Genomic DNA, 19,428 nt, shown 5'->3' with positions numbered 1-19,428 from the left:
GCTTCATGTGCTGGTATTGTTCCGAAAAATGTGAAGAATTCATCACCGCTATCGATCATGCTTTATCATTACACCCCACTGAAAATGTGAAGCTTCGCATTCTTCGGCTTGACGATAAAGCCGGGGTATTCAGATATTGTTCAAAAGACTTCGAAGTAATTCCAAAGACAGTAGCAGAGGGATACCACATTGTTGGCCATAAGAATGAAACTATCACAATAGAATGCAAAGCCGACGAATGCAAAACTGGCGAATGCAAAGCGGACGAGAACAAAACGGACGAACCAGCATCAAATTCGGACAGTGATGAATCAATCGATGTGAATGATGCTACGTCTGCTGATGTTAAAAACGTCTTAAGGAACTAGCGCCAATTATTGCAGAACGAATGAAGTCACTTGGACAGCTGTCAACATGGGTCAAATTCAACAACATGGTGAGCGATAATACATTTCCCATGGAGAACATTTGTTTGCAATTATTTCTAGACGTTGTGAAATTTCTTGGAAATGATACTTCTATTCAAATGAGACACAGTCCTGAAGTAAAATCGTTCTGGTCCACTGGCCAAAGGTTATTTCACGGCCGCTTCCTCCGATTTATGAGCGGTCCAAAGAGCGCCGGACAAGTCTCACTGAAGGGGAAGTTTGTCCCTGGAGAAGCGAAGATAAACTTTGCTGTACCGTCCCCACAATGTCTGCGACTCACAACTGCAATGTCGAACACGTCGGTTCACCCAGGAATCCTTGACGACTGTATTTCAGCAATTGCAAAAGACAAGAAACAGGTAAAAATATGTTTCGACGGAAAGAAGATCAACTCTTGCTTGTCAGAAGCACATGGTGACGTCAACGTCAACGTTGTTTTATTGTTACAGTTTTATTTTCACCTCGGTGGTCTTGTTAAAGGCACAGTAAGCCTCCCGTAAACCATCACAGAGCTCCCCGAGCGTCTACATACAGTACAAGCATACTTCCATTTGAACGCTCACCGAACGGGAACATCCTGGCTGCTTTCTGTCGAGCGTGAGAAATTTTCAAAGAATTTATTTTCGTGGACTTGCTCCTTTACAACAATGGCGCCTCGTTTTGGTGCTGGACGGCTGTTATGAATATTCAATACTGGAAATCACGCCCGGACAGTAAGCCTCCCGTAAACCATCACAGATACTGTCAGGCTTTTACACACAGTACAAACACCCTTCCATTTGAACGCTCACCAAACGGGAACATCCTATATAGGTGCCCTACGTAAAGAGCGAGCAGTTTTTAAAGAATTAATTTTGCAGATTGTCTCGAACACTTTTTGGACCCATCCTGAACTCAGGTCAAAAATGAGTTACTTCCCTTCGGGTCTCATTCTATCGATGTAAACTGGCGATAGCCGTGGATCGATGATTATCAGAATGTTTTTGAACCGTGGTGCGTTTTTGCGCTAGACCTAACTTTTAAAATCTAAATAATAAATTGACAGCTTGTTACACAAACATTCTTTAATCATAAAAGAATTCTTTTTTCATCAAGACAAGATCAGTACAATTCGAAGTTGTGAAAGTTTGAAAAAAGAAAGCCCGGAAGCAGGGTCACGCAAGGGTCGTAGCAGACGACGGCCGGTTTATCAGTGCAAATCGCCGTTCCTCTCAACAGTCAAAAGCCATCGCTAGAGTTCTTGTGAACCACAGCCGTTTGTTTCGTGCATAAAAACGTGCTATTGTAGATAAGCTGACATCGAGTCGCATTCAAATGACTAACTGACGACTACATTGTGAAAAAGGGAAACTGGATCACACGGGTTCACGATGGCTCAGGGGTAAGATAAACCACGCAAAAATAAATTCTTTGAAAATTGTTCGCTCTTTACGGAGGGCACCTAGGATGTTCTCAATCGGTGAGTGTTTAAATGAAAGGGTGTTTGTACTGTGTGTAAAAGCCTGACCGTATCTGTGATGGTTTACGGGAGGCTTACTGTGCCTTTAAGATGATCACGTGCTACATGCACACGAAAAGGCGAGATAAGTAGAGGTTACATGCCGAGTCTCAGTGATTATCAAAAATAATGGTCGAAGTTAGCGGATCATGAAAAATGCGAGCTTTAGCGAGCTTTTTCATGACCGCGAACTGAGACCATTATTTTTGATAATCACTGAGACGAGGTGTGTAACCTCTTTATTCCTCCTTTCTTCAGTTATTCAAAGAAAAGAGGAGGTTTTTTGCGAAAGTTTGATCGAATCCTATTCACTCAACCAGTCAACCTGCGCAGGCGATCGATTAATGCGCGGTTGTATAGTTCCGTGCAAATCATTCCATTCTGTTAACACTTCTTGTCAGTTTTCCTATTTTGGACTAAAATCAAGTACACAGATATGCTGTTATTCTGCTGTGGCGGCAAAGGCAGATATTGTGTGTTCTGTATATGTTTTGGTATCGCTTAGGATAATGACGGTTCTTTCGTCAAATGGGACTACTAGCAGACGAACTTTTGCACCCGTGTTCCAACGTTAAAAACTGTATGAAGTTCAGTTTTCTGGGGAAAATAGTGTATGAAACCGCTTTATGTTGTTTAAATTGATGAGATGTGTGCATTTGGTTGCGTGTGATCTGTTTATTAAATGAAATATTGTTGAAAACTGACCGTCGGATTGCAGTCTGTTGTCGAAGAAACTGAGTGAAAAGAAGGGGAACTACTCTTGTCGCTAGACAAAGTATGAGCCTTGCGGGAAATTGCTTGTGATGAACGTTTGAGCACGGCAAATCTAGATTCAGAAAACAACCGAACTCATGGATTTTATATGAAGATTCATGTGTTCAGGCCTGTAGTTGTTAATTTAAATGCGGTATGTTTGTATTGTTTGCTCCAGAGATGTATACTTCGTACGTTAGAGCGTTCGGAACTTTTCAGTCGAAAAAAATAGTACCGAAACAGAACAACTTCTCAACCCATTGCACTATCGAGGATTCAGGCTGTTGCTGGGTCGTTATTTGTTTGGTTGCTGGGTCATTATCGAAAAATAACTACCCCTACAAGTTTACAGAGGTAAAGAAGCAGAGGGGGGAATAATGATTGTGTTCAGGCTTGTATATATAAGGTTGTTTTCTAATCATTTAATATGTTTGCAATTTCTTATGTATACTAACTTGTAGACCCTCACCCCCATAGCCTCCCCTTGCAATGAACTTTGTTTATGCAATAAAATGTCTTACGACTTCTCTCTCTCTCTCTCTCTCTCTCTCTCTCTCTCTCTCTCTCTCTCTCTCTCTCTCTCTCTCTCTCTCTCTCTCTCTCTCTCTCTCTCTCTCTCTCTCTCTCTCTCTCCAGGGGCGGATCCGGCCCCTCTCTGCCGGGATCGGTGGGGGGTGGTAGCCCGCTACCGTGGGAGTTGGGGGTTGCAGAGAAGCAAAATTTGGAGTTATCGGATCGTAAAAAAGCACAAAACATCGGCATTAAAGGTGGTGGGGGGCTATAAAAACATAACAAAACAAGAGCTGAGACATTCACCTAATATAACTTGATATTACTGGCAAATTTAGAAGAACAATGTCCCATGGTGCACAACCGCTGACAATCAAATAATGTCGCGACGTGCAACCATATCATGCTCTTCCATGGTGTGCAACCATCAAACTGTTTGGGGTCTTTACATATCCGTAAAATATGAAGTAACCATGTAACATTAGCTAATAAAATTTAACCCAATGGTCAATAAAGAATCATTGATTACATCTTAATTGTCTGTAGCTTTGTCCGAAAGCTTGATTTTTGGTGGTGAAGGTTGAAAGTCAAATTTTACACAAATGCGCTTGAACAAGTGTAAATAATCACAGTTCAACATTCACACGTAAATGCAATCAATGAAAAATATCGATGATGTGATGCTACAATACCTAAGTTCAAAGTGTAAACAAAAGTTATATGATAATCTACTAATTAAGAGAAGAGATTTGTAATTTTGTGGAGGATCTCACCTCGCGTGTCCTGATCCCGCGGCTTTTAGTCGATGCAACCGATCCCGCGGCTTTCAGTCGACGCAACCGTTTATACGGCGTGATATCTGTCTGTGTGTGTGTGACTACTGTTGTCATCGTTCAGTCTTTATGTGTGTGAACCTGTCCTGAACATCACGCAAGAAGTTTGGTAGAGTTTGTATACCCCCCCCCCTCCTCTTTCACAAAGAGGTGTAATGTCGAGTGTTGGATTGGAATAAAGACATTGAAACTTCTCGCTAATCCCCGTGTCATTTCATTCAAGTTTTCCGTGTGAAATTCAAAGCCGTCCACTTGACTATCTGGATCACCATTCGGATTAAAGATGTCCTTCACATGGATCACCATTCGGCTTAAAGATGTCCTTCACAGGGATCACGTGACAGCCGCTCAAAAAAGACTACCCTTAAAATTGACCGGGCAAAAACAGAAGGGACAAAATACAAAATCAACGAAAAATCACAATAGGCACAACTTTGCAACTTTTGTGTACGAGATAAATAGAGAATACAACATGGCTTGCTGTGTCGTACCAGATTTACAAGGGTTGTTTTTTTTTAATATTGAACTGCGAGCGAAAGCGAGCTAGCTGTTCACTATTTGAAAAAGCAACTGACTGTTTTAGTCTCACGTAACACAGACATGCACAACGTACCGAGGTCGTCGCGATATAACCTTCGTGGTTGAAAACGACGTTAAAGGGATAGTCTCCGCCGGGAAAAGGCCTTCAGATCGCTTTCAAAGCATCACCGTAAGATTCTACGTTACAAATAATGCTACCATCCATGAGGAATAACTTAACTTTGCAAATTCAACAGTTTTGATAGCTAATTAATTGTCGTAACAGAATCCAAGGAAAGAGCACTCTTGTAATGGTTGGGTGATTTCCCTTGTCAAATGTGTCAACAATGGCGTCTCCCTGCGATCATTGTAGTCTGAAAGTGAAAAGGTAAGTGTTAACGTTGTCTGACAGGAAATAAAGCTTTCAATAGGACAAGTCAGTATCAGTGTACAAGTTGCTCTCAGCAGGACTGCAAATGAATCGATCGATGCGAGTCAAAAAGCCCTGTAGCACTCAAAATGATTCGAAGATCATGCTCGTACTTTGTTTAGAAGCAGTACTCAGATTATCTTGGACATATGTGTTCACAGTGTTGCCTGTTGGTGATCATTTCAAATATATGTCTCTAAAGTTGCGCTTTTACCTATAAGCTTATGCATTTGTTTCAAATTACATTCATGTCACTGATCGAATACAGGGAACAGTAAACGTGCGAGAGTTCGAAGCAAAGCGCATTCATGTTTCAGACAAATACTGAAATAGAGAGCTCTGAAAATTATGTCTTTTCTCATAATAGTAACCCAAAAGAGAAGAAATTATACTTATCCCTCTGAACAATGTCGAGGATATCAGTGTCTTGTGCATTTGTTGTGTGTGTGTGTGCGTGTGTGTGTGTCTGTGCGTGTGTGTGTGTATGTGTGCGCATGTGTGTGTGTGAGAGAGAGACTTGTATCACTGTGTGTGTGTGCATGAATGTGACTGTGTGTGTGTGTCACTTTGTGCATGAGTGTGATTATGTGTGTGTTTGTGTGTGTGTGTGTGTGTGTGTGTGTGTGTGTGTGTGTGTGTGTGTGTGTGTATTATGCTTGAGATATAATCACATATATATAAATTGTATTTTTGTATACATGTGAAAAAAAGAGTACAAACTACACTGTTGTGTGTGTGAACGTTGTGTGTCAGCTGTCAAAACTCAAGTGAGCTTTTCCTGATTATGATTGAAGTTTGCTACAAATAACTCATTAACTGTAAGGGAGATTGATTAATATATAGTGTATTCTTTTCAAGCATTTGTCTTTATTTTCAGGCTATGGAAGTTTTACATTCAAAACAACAAGCGGCCAGGCTGCTCGTTCAACTTCAAGAGAAAAGTGCACATCGAGGCAGGATAGGGAGAGGAATTAGCAGAGGTGTGAGCTAATGCAGAGGCAAGGACTGGTCCAAGTCTTCTCAAACTGAAATTGGTTTGCTGGGCAAGGGGAAGGCTGATCCGAATAACAATTTGAAGGTAAGTGAGGACTAGTTATACTTATAATAGTAATAGATATACTTTCTCTGTGTGCAGGAGTTAAAAGAAAAAGACTTATGATGTTAGAGCCAAGGGTAATTTTGTGAATTCCAATAGAGTGCTATCACATTCATCCAACTGAATAATGTCAAGAAAATCAGTGCGTGTTGTGTACTTGTTATGTGTGGATGTGTGTGTGTTTTAAGAATGTAATGTGTGCAGAAAATAAGTAAAATTGTGTGTAAGTGGGGGTGTAAATAGTGGTCTGGGTGGCCCAAAAAACTATTTGAAGGTGAATCAGGACTATAGTTATAAGTACTTTCTCTCACTGCTTCGCCCCCTCAAACCCCACGCCTCCTCCAAACTCAATCATTCGAGTAAGTACCTTTTTATTCTGCAAGATTTGTGAGGTCGAAGACTTTGTTACAGGGTATACTAAATAATGACTAACGGTGAGGTTTTTAGGTCTCAGTCACAAATTACATTACCGGTGCTTTTTTTTCATTCTAGGGAATGTGTGTATTTCCTGGTTTAAAAAAATATTGAAAAAGAATGAAAATTCAGCTTCAGCATCCAGATTTTGTCAAGATATTTTGTGCAGTTATATTTCAGTACCCACAACCTTTTAGTGTCTCATAAAGGGAAATAAATGAACAGTCCTCACAATTGGGGTGCTGTACCGTGAACCCCCCCCCCCTTTTAAAAACCTTTACAATTCAAGATCTCCCCTATATTTAGACCTTGCTTTTAAGATTTTCTGGTCATAACCTATGCAAATTCACCTTCATTTTAAGACTTCCTGCTTTTTAATACCTGATTTTATCAGATTTTGGGAGATCGTAAAAGGGGGTTCCACTGTAATATGAATTCTGTTTTAGCTACACCTGTATGCTGTTTGTAAAGAAGGATATTTTACAGATTGAGGGGATCATTTCTGCCTCCATAATGATCGTTATGATCTGACACATTGGCTAACAGATTCCATGATCATGCTGTTATGTAGGAAGTCATAATAATGATGTGTAGGTTTTTGAATTGTGTCTGCTTTGCAGTTCAAATAGATATCTGCCTTCCTGTTCATTTTTTTTTCAAATAAGACAATCCCTGAAGCACATTTTCCAACCACATGTCAAACAGCAGGTCTGCTTAGCTTGAAACATAAGTATTGAATAATTATATCAAATTGACCTTTTTGCGGTTGAGCACTTGACAGATGCTGCTACAATACCTCTTGTAGAGAACATTTTAGAGATACAGTGGAGCCCTTTTAAAATATATATTTATATACAGCAAACTCAATCAAAGAAAAGCAGAATGTCTTAGAATAGAGGTTATAAACAGGAATCTGAGAAAGTAGTGTCTTTTAAGACAAATGTTGTGTTTTTTTAAAAGGGGGGGGGGGGGGGGGGGCAAAGTTAGGGTTTCACTGTACAATGCAATGGTAAACTGGGCATTCATTTCAAGTAGCCAAAGATGTGTAACTGACACTTTTGCTCGTCAGGAGCACTAGAACACGTCACATTTTCACACTTGTCAGTGTGAGAATGCTAAGTGTGTCAGAATGCTAAAAATCTGGAAAGCCAATGCCCACAGGTATATCCCATCCCCCCTCTCCCACCCACCACCACCTTTTACTCACACTTGCAATCCATTACGTACATGAATAGATTACAAACACTATTCTGTAACTCTTTATTTTCACACTTTTTCTTGCATTTGGTTAATTTTTTCAACCCTTTTTGAAGTTTGAATTAAGTGTCTTCACTGATGGGTGATTTTCTGTTTATGCTCCAGGACTTCAAGGCACTGGTGCTTGATGACAGCAGGCTCCTACTGGCCCACACACAAAGAAGAGATTGAAGATGCCCTGGTCCTGGAAGAAGAAGAGGGAAAGATCAATAAAGCCAAACGATACGCATCATTCAGTTATATTGAGGAAAGATATTGGCTATTCGGGTGAAGGTGTAAGAGTTGCCATGTGCAGTTGCTGTGTGTTGTGGAGATCGCTAGATACCACTGGAATCGAATGGAAGGATAAAGAACATTATGGAACTTACTTTGATTAAGTGCGCAGTCACTCATGACGTAAGCGTAGACGCTCATCGGACAGACGGAACTGTGTAGATCTAACCAGATTAGTGTCGATGTTTCCCGAATATTCTCGTATGTCCATTAACTATATAAGTAGGGCTGCGCACACGTATTGTTGTTCTTTACCAGTCTTGCACTTGTTCTTTCTTACACTGTGCTGAGAGATATTGTCACCGTTGTTCCAGCTGTTAATAAATCTACAGAACCTACACAAATCGTTGTGTCTCCTTTGCGACTGAGAGACAGTGACGAAAGGAAAAACACGACAACTGGCGTCGCCGACAGTTACTTCCCTTGTCTATTCGGAGTGACTTATTACTGCAAAATGACGGAAACAGAGCAGCTGATAACGCTTCTAAGGGAGCAGTTGGAGCAACAGCAACGCCAGCACAAGGAAGATATGGAGCAACAAATGCACCAGATGGAGATGATGATGAAAGTGTTCAGTGGTGCCGCAGCTTCTGATCTGCCAGGGAGGAAAGCTACGACGATCCGAGTGCTTCGAATCTACGTTTTCCCATTACTACACAGGCAGCTGCAATCCCATCTTTTGTTGCGTTTGATGCAACATCGGAACTGTGGCCTGACTACTGGTCAAGATTTTGCACGTTTGTGGTCGCCAACTCCGTGCCGGAGCAGCGCAAGGCTCAAGTTTTCTTGACGAATCAGACTGCTACGGTCTACAAACAACTGGCAAATCTGGCTACTCAGCAAAATCCGCCCAAGGACATCAACAGTTTGACAATGGACGAAATTGTCAAATTCATGAAAGAACAGTTCGACCCGAAACTCTTCTTAGTGCGTGAACGTTTCAAGTTCTGGAGTGACATGAAACGGAAGCCAGGCGATACTCTCCAGGAGTTAGCGGCAGCGCGCATATGCCAAGACGCCGCTACCTGTGACTTTCCTTCGATCCAAAACCCACAAGACGAAGCTCTGAGACAGAGATTCATATGTTCTGTCAACAATGAGGCTGTCTTAAAGGCTCTATTCAAGATCAAGGACACAGAGCTGGATTTCGCACGTGCTGTCCAAGTCGCGATTGAGACTGAAGACGCAGCGAAGGTTGCCAAGGAAACTGTCTACGGTTCCAAGACCATGCCAGTCAACAAGGTCCACCAGAACAAGACTAGGGGTCCACAAAAGAACCACAAGCAGTCTAATTCCACTGACAGGAAGTGCTACCGATGTGGAAAGGCCCACAAAGCAACAGACTGCCCCTACAAAGAAGCCAAATGCCGATACTGTGACGTCACAGGACATTTGGAAGCTGTCTGTAGAAAAAAGCAACATCAGAATCGGGAACGACATTCCCAGGCTTCCGTGAAGAGAGTCACGAAAGCAGAGCTTGTCAACGCGATCCTCGGTGAAGTTCCCCAAGATACTCCTAGGTTGGATGTACCCATAACAATCCAGGACCGACAGTTCACCATGGAACTGGACACCGCAACTACGGGAAATTGTTTCTCTTCCGGTCTGGAGACAACTAGGAAAACCGAAGCTGGATGACGTCACACATCGTTACGAGTCTGCCAGCAAGCACGACCTGCCCGTGCTGGGAACTTTCATGGGCCAAACCAAGGATCCAGTGACTGGTAAGCAAAGCTCAATTCCGTACATCGTCACCAAGATCCCTCATCTGAATCTGCTAGGACGCAACGCAATCCAGACTCTGGGAATTTCTTTGGACAATGCTCTAGGACTGAGGAGCATAGAGAGTCACGCAAAGAGTGAGGGTGCAAAACCTACGCATCCAGCGACCTCCAACGCGCCTTATGCTGCCCTGCAACGAGATTGTCACAGACTGTCTGATAAATTCCCAAATCTCTTCAAACAAGAATTGGGATGTCTCAAGGACTTCGAACTGGACGTGAAGTTCAAGTCTGATGCGAAGCCGGTTTTTCACAAGGCACGTCCGGTACCTTTCGCTCTTCGTGATGACCTCGCCAAAGGCTACGAAGAAGGCATCGCAAAAGGAGTCTGGAAGCCAGTCCAGTTCAATGAATACGGAACGCCAGTGGTACCAATTCGTAAGGCACAAACCTCGGGCACCCTGAAGCCCAAGCTACGGATCTGTGGTGACTACTCAGTGGGCATCAATGATCAGCTTGAAGATCACCGTCATCCAATGCCACTCCCAGAGGAACTGATGCAGAAGCTAGGAGGTGGATTCGGATACACCAAGATCGATCTTGCTGATGCCTACAACCAGATCAAGCTGGCACCAGAGAGTCAACGCAGGCTAGCCCTCAGCACTCACCGTGGGCATGGGGTACTCCTGCAGCAACGACTTCCTTTCGGGATAAAGTCAGCACCTGGTTACTTTCAAGAGATCATGGAAAACCTGACCTGTGATCTACCTGGTGTTGCCGTCTTCCAAGATGATATACTCGTCAGCGGGAAGGACGCCAACGACCACCTGAGCAACCTGGAACGTTTGCTCACTCGTCTGAACGACAAAGGACTCAGATGTCGTCGTGAAAAGTGCGAGTTCGCACAAGCCAGTGTGGAATACCTTGGACATACCTTATCGGCCGAAGGGATCTCCAAAGGATCGAAGGTCGAGGCAGTTTTGAAAATGCCAGCCCCTACGGACGTCTCAAGCTTGAAGTCTTTCTTGGGCTCAGTTCAGTTTTACGGGAAGTTCATCCCTAACCTGGCCAGCATGGCAGAGCCGCTCTACCGCCTGACGAAGAAGGCGAACCCCTGGAAGTGGGGAGATGAGGAACAGGCAGCATTTGAACAGTTGAAAAATGTGCTTTCCTCGGATCAAGTTCTGGTACACTTCGATCCAAACAAGACTGTGGGACTAGCTTGTGACGCGTCCAACGTTGGAATTGGAGCAGTCCTATTTCATCGCTATCCAGATGGAAGCGAGCGCCCAATCGCCAACGTGTCCAAGACTCTCACGGCTGCAGAAAGGAACTACAGCCAAATCCACAAGGAAGCCCTGGCCATCATCTTTGGCTTGCGGAAGTTCTACCAGTATCTCTACGGACGTCAGTTCACACTGGTGACAGATCATAAGCCACTGACATCACTGTTCGGACCAAAGAAAGGGACTCCACTGCTCGCAGCTAACAGACTAGCTCGGTGGGCCCTGTGGCTGAACCAGTTTAACTACACCATCGAGTACCGGAAAACAGCGGATCATGGCAATGCAGATGCCCTTAGTCGCTTGCCATACGGAGATGACATCGACTTCGACAGGGAGGAAAGTGGTGAAGACATGGACATGGTGTGTGCCATCAAGGTTCTCAGTCTTCAAGTCCAGCCTGTGGATGCCAACATCCTCCGTCAAGAGTCAGGAAAAGATCCAGTGATATCTACTGTGATGCGCTACGTCCGTGAAGGCTGGCCACCAAAGAACGCTGAGATCAATGAAGATGTCAACAAGTTCCGGAAGTTGTCGGACTCTCTCAGTATCTGCCACGGATGCCTCGTCCATGGATCGAGAGTGGTGATTCCACAGAGCCTGCAGTCCAAGATCCTTGATCCGCTGCATCTCGGACACTTCGGCATGGAACGCATGAAACAGTTGGCAAGAACTGCTGTTTACTGGCCCGGTATCGATGCTGCTATTGAGATGGCTACTCGACGATGTGACTCGTGCGGTGAACATCAGAACAAGCCATCCAAGCCTCCAGTTCACCCATGGATGCTACCAGAAAAGCCGTGGAGCCGCTTACACCTGGACCATGCAATCAACTTCATGGGTAGAGACTGGCTGGTGATCACGGATGCTTACTCCAAGTATCCATGCATTCATCCTACGTCATCCACGTCCTCTAGAGCCACTCTAGACCTGCTGGAAGAAGATTTTGCTCATTTTGGATTGCCTCACACGCTGGTCACTGACAACGCGCCGACCTTCACTTCTGAAGAATTTCAGAGCTGGTGCAAGGAACGGGGGATCACGCACCTGACAGGGGCACCATATCATCCTGCTACCAATGGAGCCGCCGAACGTTTGGTGCAGACATTCAAACAAGCACTGAGAAAATCTTCTTTGCCACCTAAGCGTGCTCTTCAAGAGTTTTTGATGCAGTACCGGAGAACGCCGACATCCTGTATTTTCTCTCCTAGTGAACTCTTGAATTCCAGGCAGTTACGGACAAGGATCGACACTCTGCTGCCCTCGCCAGCCCACATCGCTCAGGGCAAGCAATCCAAGGAGGCATCCAAGTCTCAGATGACTCCAGACTCGAAAGCTGTCGTCAAGGTAACCAGACAGTACAAGGCCGGAGATCCTGTGTATGCTCTATACCATGGCCCTCGCCGAGACAAACAACCCCGATGGGTACCAGCAGTCATCAAGAAGTCTCTGGGTACTCGCTGCTTCAACGTCATGGTCATTCCTCATGGTCCAGTATGGAGACGACACTGGGAACAGCTACAGCCACACTACACCACTGAGGAAGACAATGAACCTGGTGAGGAAGTGGACACTGTTTCTGAACTTGTAACAGATCACCCCATGGAGATCTTGGAAACTGTGCCACAAACTCGGAGACAGACCAAACCCAAAGGTACTCCATCCGTTCCAGAGTATGGACCAGACAATCCAAGACGGTCAAAGAGAACACGCAAACCCACAGAGAGACTTTGCTGTTGATGCTTGAGGAGTAGCATCAGTTTAGGTGGGGAGGTGTTGTGGAGATCGCTAGATACCACTGGAATCGAATGGAAGGATAAAGAACATTATGGAACTTACTTTGATTAAGTGCGCAGTCACTCATGACGTAAGCGTAGACGCTCATCGGACAGACGGAACTGTGTAGATCTAACCAGATTAGTGTCGATGTTTCCCGAATATTCTCGTATGTCCATTAACTATATAAGTAGGGCTGCGCACACGTATTGTTGTTCTTTACCAGTCTTGCACTTGTTCTTTCTTACACTGTGCTGAGAGATATTGTCACCGTTGTTCCAGCTGTTAATAAATTTACAGAACCTACACAAATCGTTGTGTCTCCTTTGCGACTGAGAGTGACGAAAGGAAAAACACGACAGTGTGTATGGGTCATAGGAATGACATTATACATCCAACCGGCCAGTAAACTGACTTTCTTCCTTGTTGCCTGCATTGGAGTACATTGTGGTGTTAAACAAAGTGCGTTTCTGTGTGGGTTGGTTTACACATGCTCTGTCACATTCCATATTAGACGGCCAGCTGAGACTACAAAATAGTGCATGTTTGTACATTAAAAAAACAATTAAAAGGAATTCTAACCAGAACCAATCGATACATAAATGTTATTTGTATTTTTGACAAAAATATGACATTTTATACACACCTTGCAGGGGCGGATCAGTTCATTTTATGGGTGTGAAGGCACGAAGCGCCGAGCCGATGGTGCAAAGCGCCTAGCTTGCTAGGGGGGTCCGGGGGCATGCCCCCCGGAAAATTCTGAAAAAAAGGGTGCAATCTGGTGCATTCTGAGGATGATCATTACCAGTTTCAGGCAGCAGATTTTGTCACTGATTAATACCCCAAAAATTGAAACAACACAAAAAAACCACAAAAAAATATTTTTATTTTTTGGCTGGGGGAGAGGTTTCCGGAAACCCCAGAACCCCCCCCCCCCCCCCCCCCCATCCCTCGTCCGCCCCTGCCTTGACAGTCCTTGTTCACCTTGAGGAACACTGACTGTCTCAATCAGTGTAAAATGTCATAATTTGGTCAAAAATACAAATAATGTATATAGTTTTTTGCTTTTTTAATGTACTGTAATCTACCTTGTAAGCGCCGTTAGTACCTAGTAAACGCCCACCCCCAACATTTGGATCAGTGTTTGAACATATGTTGTGTGTGTGGTGTTTTTTTATTATGTGCACAGTTCTGCACCTTGTAGAGACATTTTCATTCTAGAGAACGCTGACAGACAGCTATATATTTATTTATTTCATACTCTCGGCACTGGAGTATCTCTAGATAGCCCCTAAAAAATAAGACGAGGGAGGGTCTTCTGAAGTTGAAGAGGTCTGCTTTCAGTGATTTCCAGGGAGCATGTGAAACGACCAGTGTTTGATAACGCCACTTCCCTCTGAAAGAATTTAGCTTTCTAAAATAAACTTACCCCTTTCTTCGTCACATCAATGTCTTGGATCAGTATCAAAGACTGACAGTTTTGACTAAATATTTTAACATCGAGGGGGAATCGAAACGAGGGTCGTGGTGTATGTGCGTGTGTGTGTCTGTGTGTGTGTGTGTGTGTGTGTGTGTGTGTGTAGAGCGATTCAGACTAAACTACTAGACCGATCTTTATGAAATTTGACATGAGAGTTCCTGGGTATGAAATCCCCGAACGTTTTTTTCATTGTTTGGATAAATGTCTTTGATGACGTCATATCCGGCTTTTCGTGAAAGTTGAGGCGGCACTGTCACGCCCTCATTTTTCAACCAAATTGGTTGAAATTTTGGTCAAGTAATCTTCGACGAAGCCCGGGGTTCGGTATTGCATTTCAGCTTGGTGGCTTAAAAATTAATTAATGACTTTGGTCATTAAAAATCTGAAAATTGTAAAGAAAAAGAAAAATTTATAAAACGATCCAAATTTACGTTTATCTTATTCTCCATCATTTGCTGATTCCAAAAACATATAAATATGTTATATTCGGATTAAAAACAAGCTCTGAAAATTAAATATGTAAAAATTATTATCAAAATTAAATTGTCCAAATCAATTTAAAAACACTTTCATCTTATTCCTTGTCGGTTCCTGATTCCAAAAACGTATAGATATGATATGTTTGGATTAAAAACACGCTCACAAAGTTAAAACAAAGAGAGGTACAGAAAAGCGTGCTATCCTTCTTAGCGCAACTACTACCCCGCTCTTCTTGTCAATTTCACTGCCTTTGCCATGAGCGGTGGCCTGACGATGCTACGAGTAAAATGGCATTGCGTTTCATTCTGTGAGTTCGACAGCTACTTGACTAAATATTGTATTTTCGCCTTACGCGACTTGTTTAGGATGTGTGTACATTCACTCTCACTGAATGAATTTTTGTGTTTGGTTTTTAGTGTTTTTTCTTTCTGTTTAGACACTTGCATATCAAGCGAAAGATACATACAGGGTGACTATTTGTGCATGGAAACAGCTGACATGAGCAATAAAGTCTGGGGAAGGGTCGTGAAAGTGTATTGATTAATGCGTTGAATTCACAGGTCTAGTAAAACTTGTGCAAAACAAATAATATTTTATACAGGTGTTGAAAAGTGCTCGAATTCCAAGAATAGTTTCATGTGTAGCACCTTTGAACTGTGCAGAGAGAATGTGTGCCTGTGGATTTGAGATCTACATGGAATAAAATAGACACTGTTCTTGACAATTGAGTATGTTTTTGTGTGCGCATGTTGTTTGGTTTATTGATAATAATTGACTTTTGGTCAAGATGTAACCATGAATTTCTGTAGCAAAGATGCAATGATAAAAATAGACAGAATATGATCAAATAATAAGACACTTAGCTGCAAATTGCTTTTAATTGTCATTGTATTTATCTGTAAACTGATCATGATTTCCATGGCATGATTAATGCAGTGGAACCTCCCTTCTATGACCCCCCAATTTAAAACTCCCTTCTTTTTAAGACCTTGTTTTCTCACATTTTCTGTTCATAACCTCTGTAAAATTACCCCCATTTTAAGACTCGTTCCTTTTTTAGACTCGATTTTCTCAGATTGTTTGAGGTCGTAAAAGGGGGGTGCCACTGTAGTAATAATGCATCTTCAGAAATTGAACACAGGTGCTGCAGTTTTTTTATAACCATGAAGAAGAAAAATACTGTGTCAAAACTTTGACAGTGTCTTATCCTCAGACGTACACCTTTTTAAATAATCCATAACTTTTAATCACTCAACAAAATTGCCTGCAGCTCAAGTGAACCAGAAATGGAGAACAATTGGCCACACTCAAGGAATCGGTTTCTGGCAACTTTTCTGTCGGTCGCGCAGCCTGAGACTGAGAGAGACATGACAGAGATAGTTACTCAAGATAAAAGATAAGCTTGACTTACATCAGAATTATGAACATTTAAACTCACCTTGAGCTTTGTCCAAAATATTTTAAGCCATTATTGCCACACATTGCAAGAATGTTTGATGTCCGGGTGCTTTTCCCCTGAAAATTAAAAAAAATAGTTTTAGTAATTATAGCAATATATAAACCACTAAGTGTAAACCAAAGGCTGGCCAATTACATACAGTTCTACAGCAACATCAGTTCTGAACATGAAGCTTTCAACATGCACAGTGACACTTAAAATGGCAGTTAAAAAAAAAAGGATGAATTAGATTCTGCCGCATAGTGTTTGCTTCAATGAACGCCGTCCGAGGAAGAATGTGATCTTCGTTAAAAAGTTACCCTTTCACAAAGCCTCACAATAAGCTTCAATCATAGTTTTTCCTGCAAAATCACAACATTAAAAACTTTAGGCACAGAAAAACTCATACCGCTGACAATATAAAATGTCAGTTATAAATAACATTTTCTGTTGCACTACATCCAAAGACTGTGCTGACTGACCTTACTTTTTCCATCTCAAAACAATTTTTAGGGGGATTACCTACTCTGTCTGTCTGTCACAGTGTCAGTCTCAGTCTCCTATACAGTGCACCACAGGAGCTTGTACCCAACCGCCAGTTGATCATTATTTACTCCTGCATGTACGCCCTTACTAGGCTAGCGAATGCGTAGTATGTAGTTGTAAGAAGACTGTAGGGATGAAGGAGTAAATAATGATCGACCGGCACTTTGATACAAGCTCCTGTGCAGTGCACAGACACACACACACACACCGTGGCGTGTCCGTGTTCAAACCAAAACTGGACTCAATCGACCCTGCACACTACACGTTCGTGCACTCGCTTGATGGATGCTTCATTCGCTCAACACACCAGCAGACACACAGACAAAACGGCAGCAACATTTGTCTAGGTCTGTCGAAAGTCTACACGACAACACTTGCTTTACTTACAAATCCCGGCAGCAGGAGAGAGCTCTGCGTCGTGGGTAGTCAGCGCACACCGCCACACGACGGTAACACTCATGCAGTTCAATCCAACTTTCCCACTGCTTGCTGAATTGATAACTTTGCATTTTGTGCGTCGAGCATGAATTTCTCGTAATTCTGTGTCGTTCCCAGTCAGCCTGCTGGTTTCTGAACCACCTTGAGTCGATTTCTTACTGAAACGTGTGGGCTTGTTGTCACAAAGCGGCCATCCCATCCGCCATTGTTTTGAGTCGTCATGAAAACGGCACGCTCGCGACGAAAACCAGTCTATGACGGCCAATTTTAATCTTCAAATGGTGGAGAGCAGTCGCCAATTTAATCATGTTTAATTAATTATTTAGCATACTTGTGGTGCTTTATTGAGCAAACCGGGCCAGGTGCGTCTTAATTAAGGTACACTAAATTCCCCAAATTCTTCAAATCGGCCGAATTCGACCAAAAAAACTCCAAAATGGCGGCGTGGACACTATATGTTTAAACACCAGGTAAAGAAAGAAACGTACCGAGGGATAATGTACACAGAAAATACTATATATCACCAGCTTCTCAGGCAATCTTAATCAAACTACAGAATAGCGGACCAACCGATTTACAAATGCTACCTGACGTTGTCAATGTCTTGGCACGGCCCATGAATGTACGTACTTTTTGGAAAATGACAAGCTGAAAAATACGTGGATTCAATTATGCAAAGTGTCTTTTTCACGGTGAATCTGGAACAAATTTACTTTTAAGTTAGCGAAGACTATCATGACCTTTGGCAGAAGAGTGGATGAAGAAAAGACAATTAAATTCATTTCGTTATTTAGCATAGTTACGAAGCAATTTGTGAGAACATCAAAGAGTGCTAAATGGGATGTGAGTTTGTTCTCAGTGACATACACGCGTCTGTGTACGGTGTGCAATTTGCGTGGCCAGAATAAAACGCTAGAAACCAAACATAAAATACGACTTTGGCCTTATGTTGTTTATTGCAAGCGTTTACATTTGTGATCCTCCACCAGGAAATGAGTCGCATGTCACCTCGCGCGGTTCTGCGCTTGGCTTAATATAAAGTCCGGGGAGTGTCTGGTAACAGTGTGAGGGTCCCCTTGTTCACAGGCTTATAACTCAAACAGTTTTCGCTCTTTTCTAAAACGGTTTTCACCACTGGATAGAGCATAAAAAAACTCGTTAGAAAAATGTAACAATATGAAAATCATGCAAAGGTGACATGCGACTCATTCCGTGGTGGAGGGTCACATTTTTGGTTGAGCTATAAAAAGTGTAACAATATATATTGCTTTTTTTGTTTTTATAGTTTGTCTGTGCTAATTGTATCATACACTGGTTGTATTCATCCCATGCCGTGTTTGGGGTTTAAAGACCCGTTTTAAATTCATTATGTTTAACGTACTGTGAGTATAGCAAAGCGGCTTTGATCATGACACATGGTGTTGGTGTTTCAGGTGAGACAGGGCGAGCACAATGGCGAGCCAGCAGGGAGGAGGCGGGGCCAGACCCAAGACACCCCGTCAGGTAGGTCCTGTCTGTGTGTCTGGTCGTCAGGTAGGTCACTGTCTGTGTGTCTGGTCGTCAGGTAGGTCACTGTCTGTGTGTCTGGTCGTCAGGTAGGTCACTGTCTGTGTGTCTGGTCGTCAGGTAGGTCACTGTCTGTGTGTGTGGTCGTCAGGTAGGTCACTGTCTGTGTCTCTGGTCATCAGGTGGGTCACTGTGTGTTTGGGGCGGGGATGTAGCTCAGTACAGTCGGTAGCGCGCTGGATTTGTATCCAGCTGGCCGCTGTCAGCGTGAGTTCGTCCCCACGTTCGGCGAGAGATTTATTTCTCAGAGTCAACTTTGTGTGCAGACTCTCCTCGGTGTCCAAACACCCCCGTGTGTACACGCAAGCACAAGACCAAGTGCGCACGAAAAAGATCCTGTAATCCATGTCAGAGTTCGGTGGGTTATAGAAACTCGAAAATACCCAGCATGCTTCATCCAAAAGCGGCGTATGGCTGCCTAAATGGCGGGGTAAAAACAGTCATACAAGTAAAAGCCGTGGGAGTTTCAGCCCATGAACAAACAAACAAACTGTGTGTTTGTATGCGGTCGACAGGTAGGTCACTGTCTGTGTGTCTGGTTGTCAGGAAGGTGACTGTGATGTTATTGTTTACTGTTCATGTTGTTGTATGTGTGTCATTCACTCACGCTCACTGCAGTCTCGGGAGAAGTTGTTCAAGTTCAACATTGTATTGGGGTATCCATCTTGCAGGAAGTACAGGCATAAGGA

At 43.1% G+C, this 19,428-nt stretch overlaps 1 protein-coding gene and 2 long non-coding RNA genes across 3 annotated transcripts in view; 2 read left to right on the top strand and 1 right to left on the bottom strand.

The window, feature by feature from the left end:
- The window catches only part of LOC138950250 (uncharacterized), a 255,207-nt gene that overhangs the window by 209,444 nt on the left and 26,335 nt on the right, over nucleotides 1–19,428 (top strand). The window contains exon 2 of the mRNA XM_070321985.1: nucleotides 18,607–18,676. Within this exon, the coding sequence (XP_070178086.1) occupies nucleotides 18,626–18,676 (51 nt within the window). The 5' untranslated portion in view covers nucleotides 18,607–18,625. The remainder of the gene's footprint in view (nucleotides 1–18,606; nucleotides 18,677–19,428) is intronic.
- LOC138950218 (uncharacterized) lies at nucleotides 4,665–7,981 on the top strand. Its single transcript, XR_011450554.1, has 3 exons — nucleotides 4,665–4,929; nucleotides 5,849–6,049; nucleotides 7,844–7,981. It is a non-coding gene; the product is annotated as an uncharacterized lncRNA (long non-coding RNA).
- LOC138950219 (uncharacterized) lies at nucleotides 7,790–17,643 on the bottom strand. The gene is made up of 3 exons (XR_011450555.1): nucleotides 17,123–17,643; nucleotides 16,190–16,266; nucleotides 7,790–7,922 (listed from the first exon to the last, which is right to left on the bottom strand). It is a non-coding gene; the product is annotated as an uncharacterized lncRNA (long non-coding RNA).

The sequence above is a fragment of the Littorina saxatilis genome, linkage group LG16, assembly GCF_037325665.1.
Source record: "Littorina saxatilis isolate snail1 linkage group LG16, US_GU_Lsax_2.0, whole genome shotgun sequence".
Taxonomy (NCBI): domain Eukaryota; kingdom Metazoa; phylum Mollusca; class Gastropoda; order Littorinimorpha; family Littorinidae; genus Littorina; species Littorina saxatilis.
Note: the sequence above shows the minus strand (reverse complement) of the source record. Positions and strands in the feature narration are given on the sequence as shown.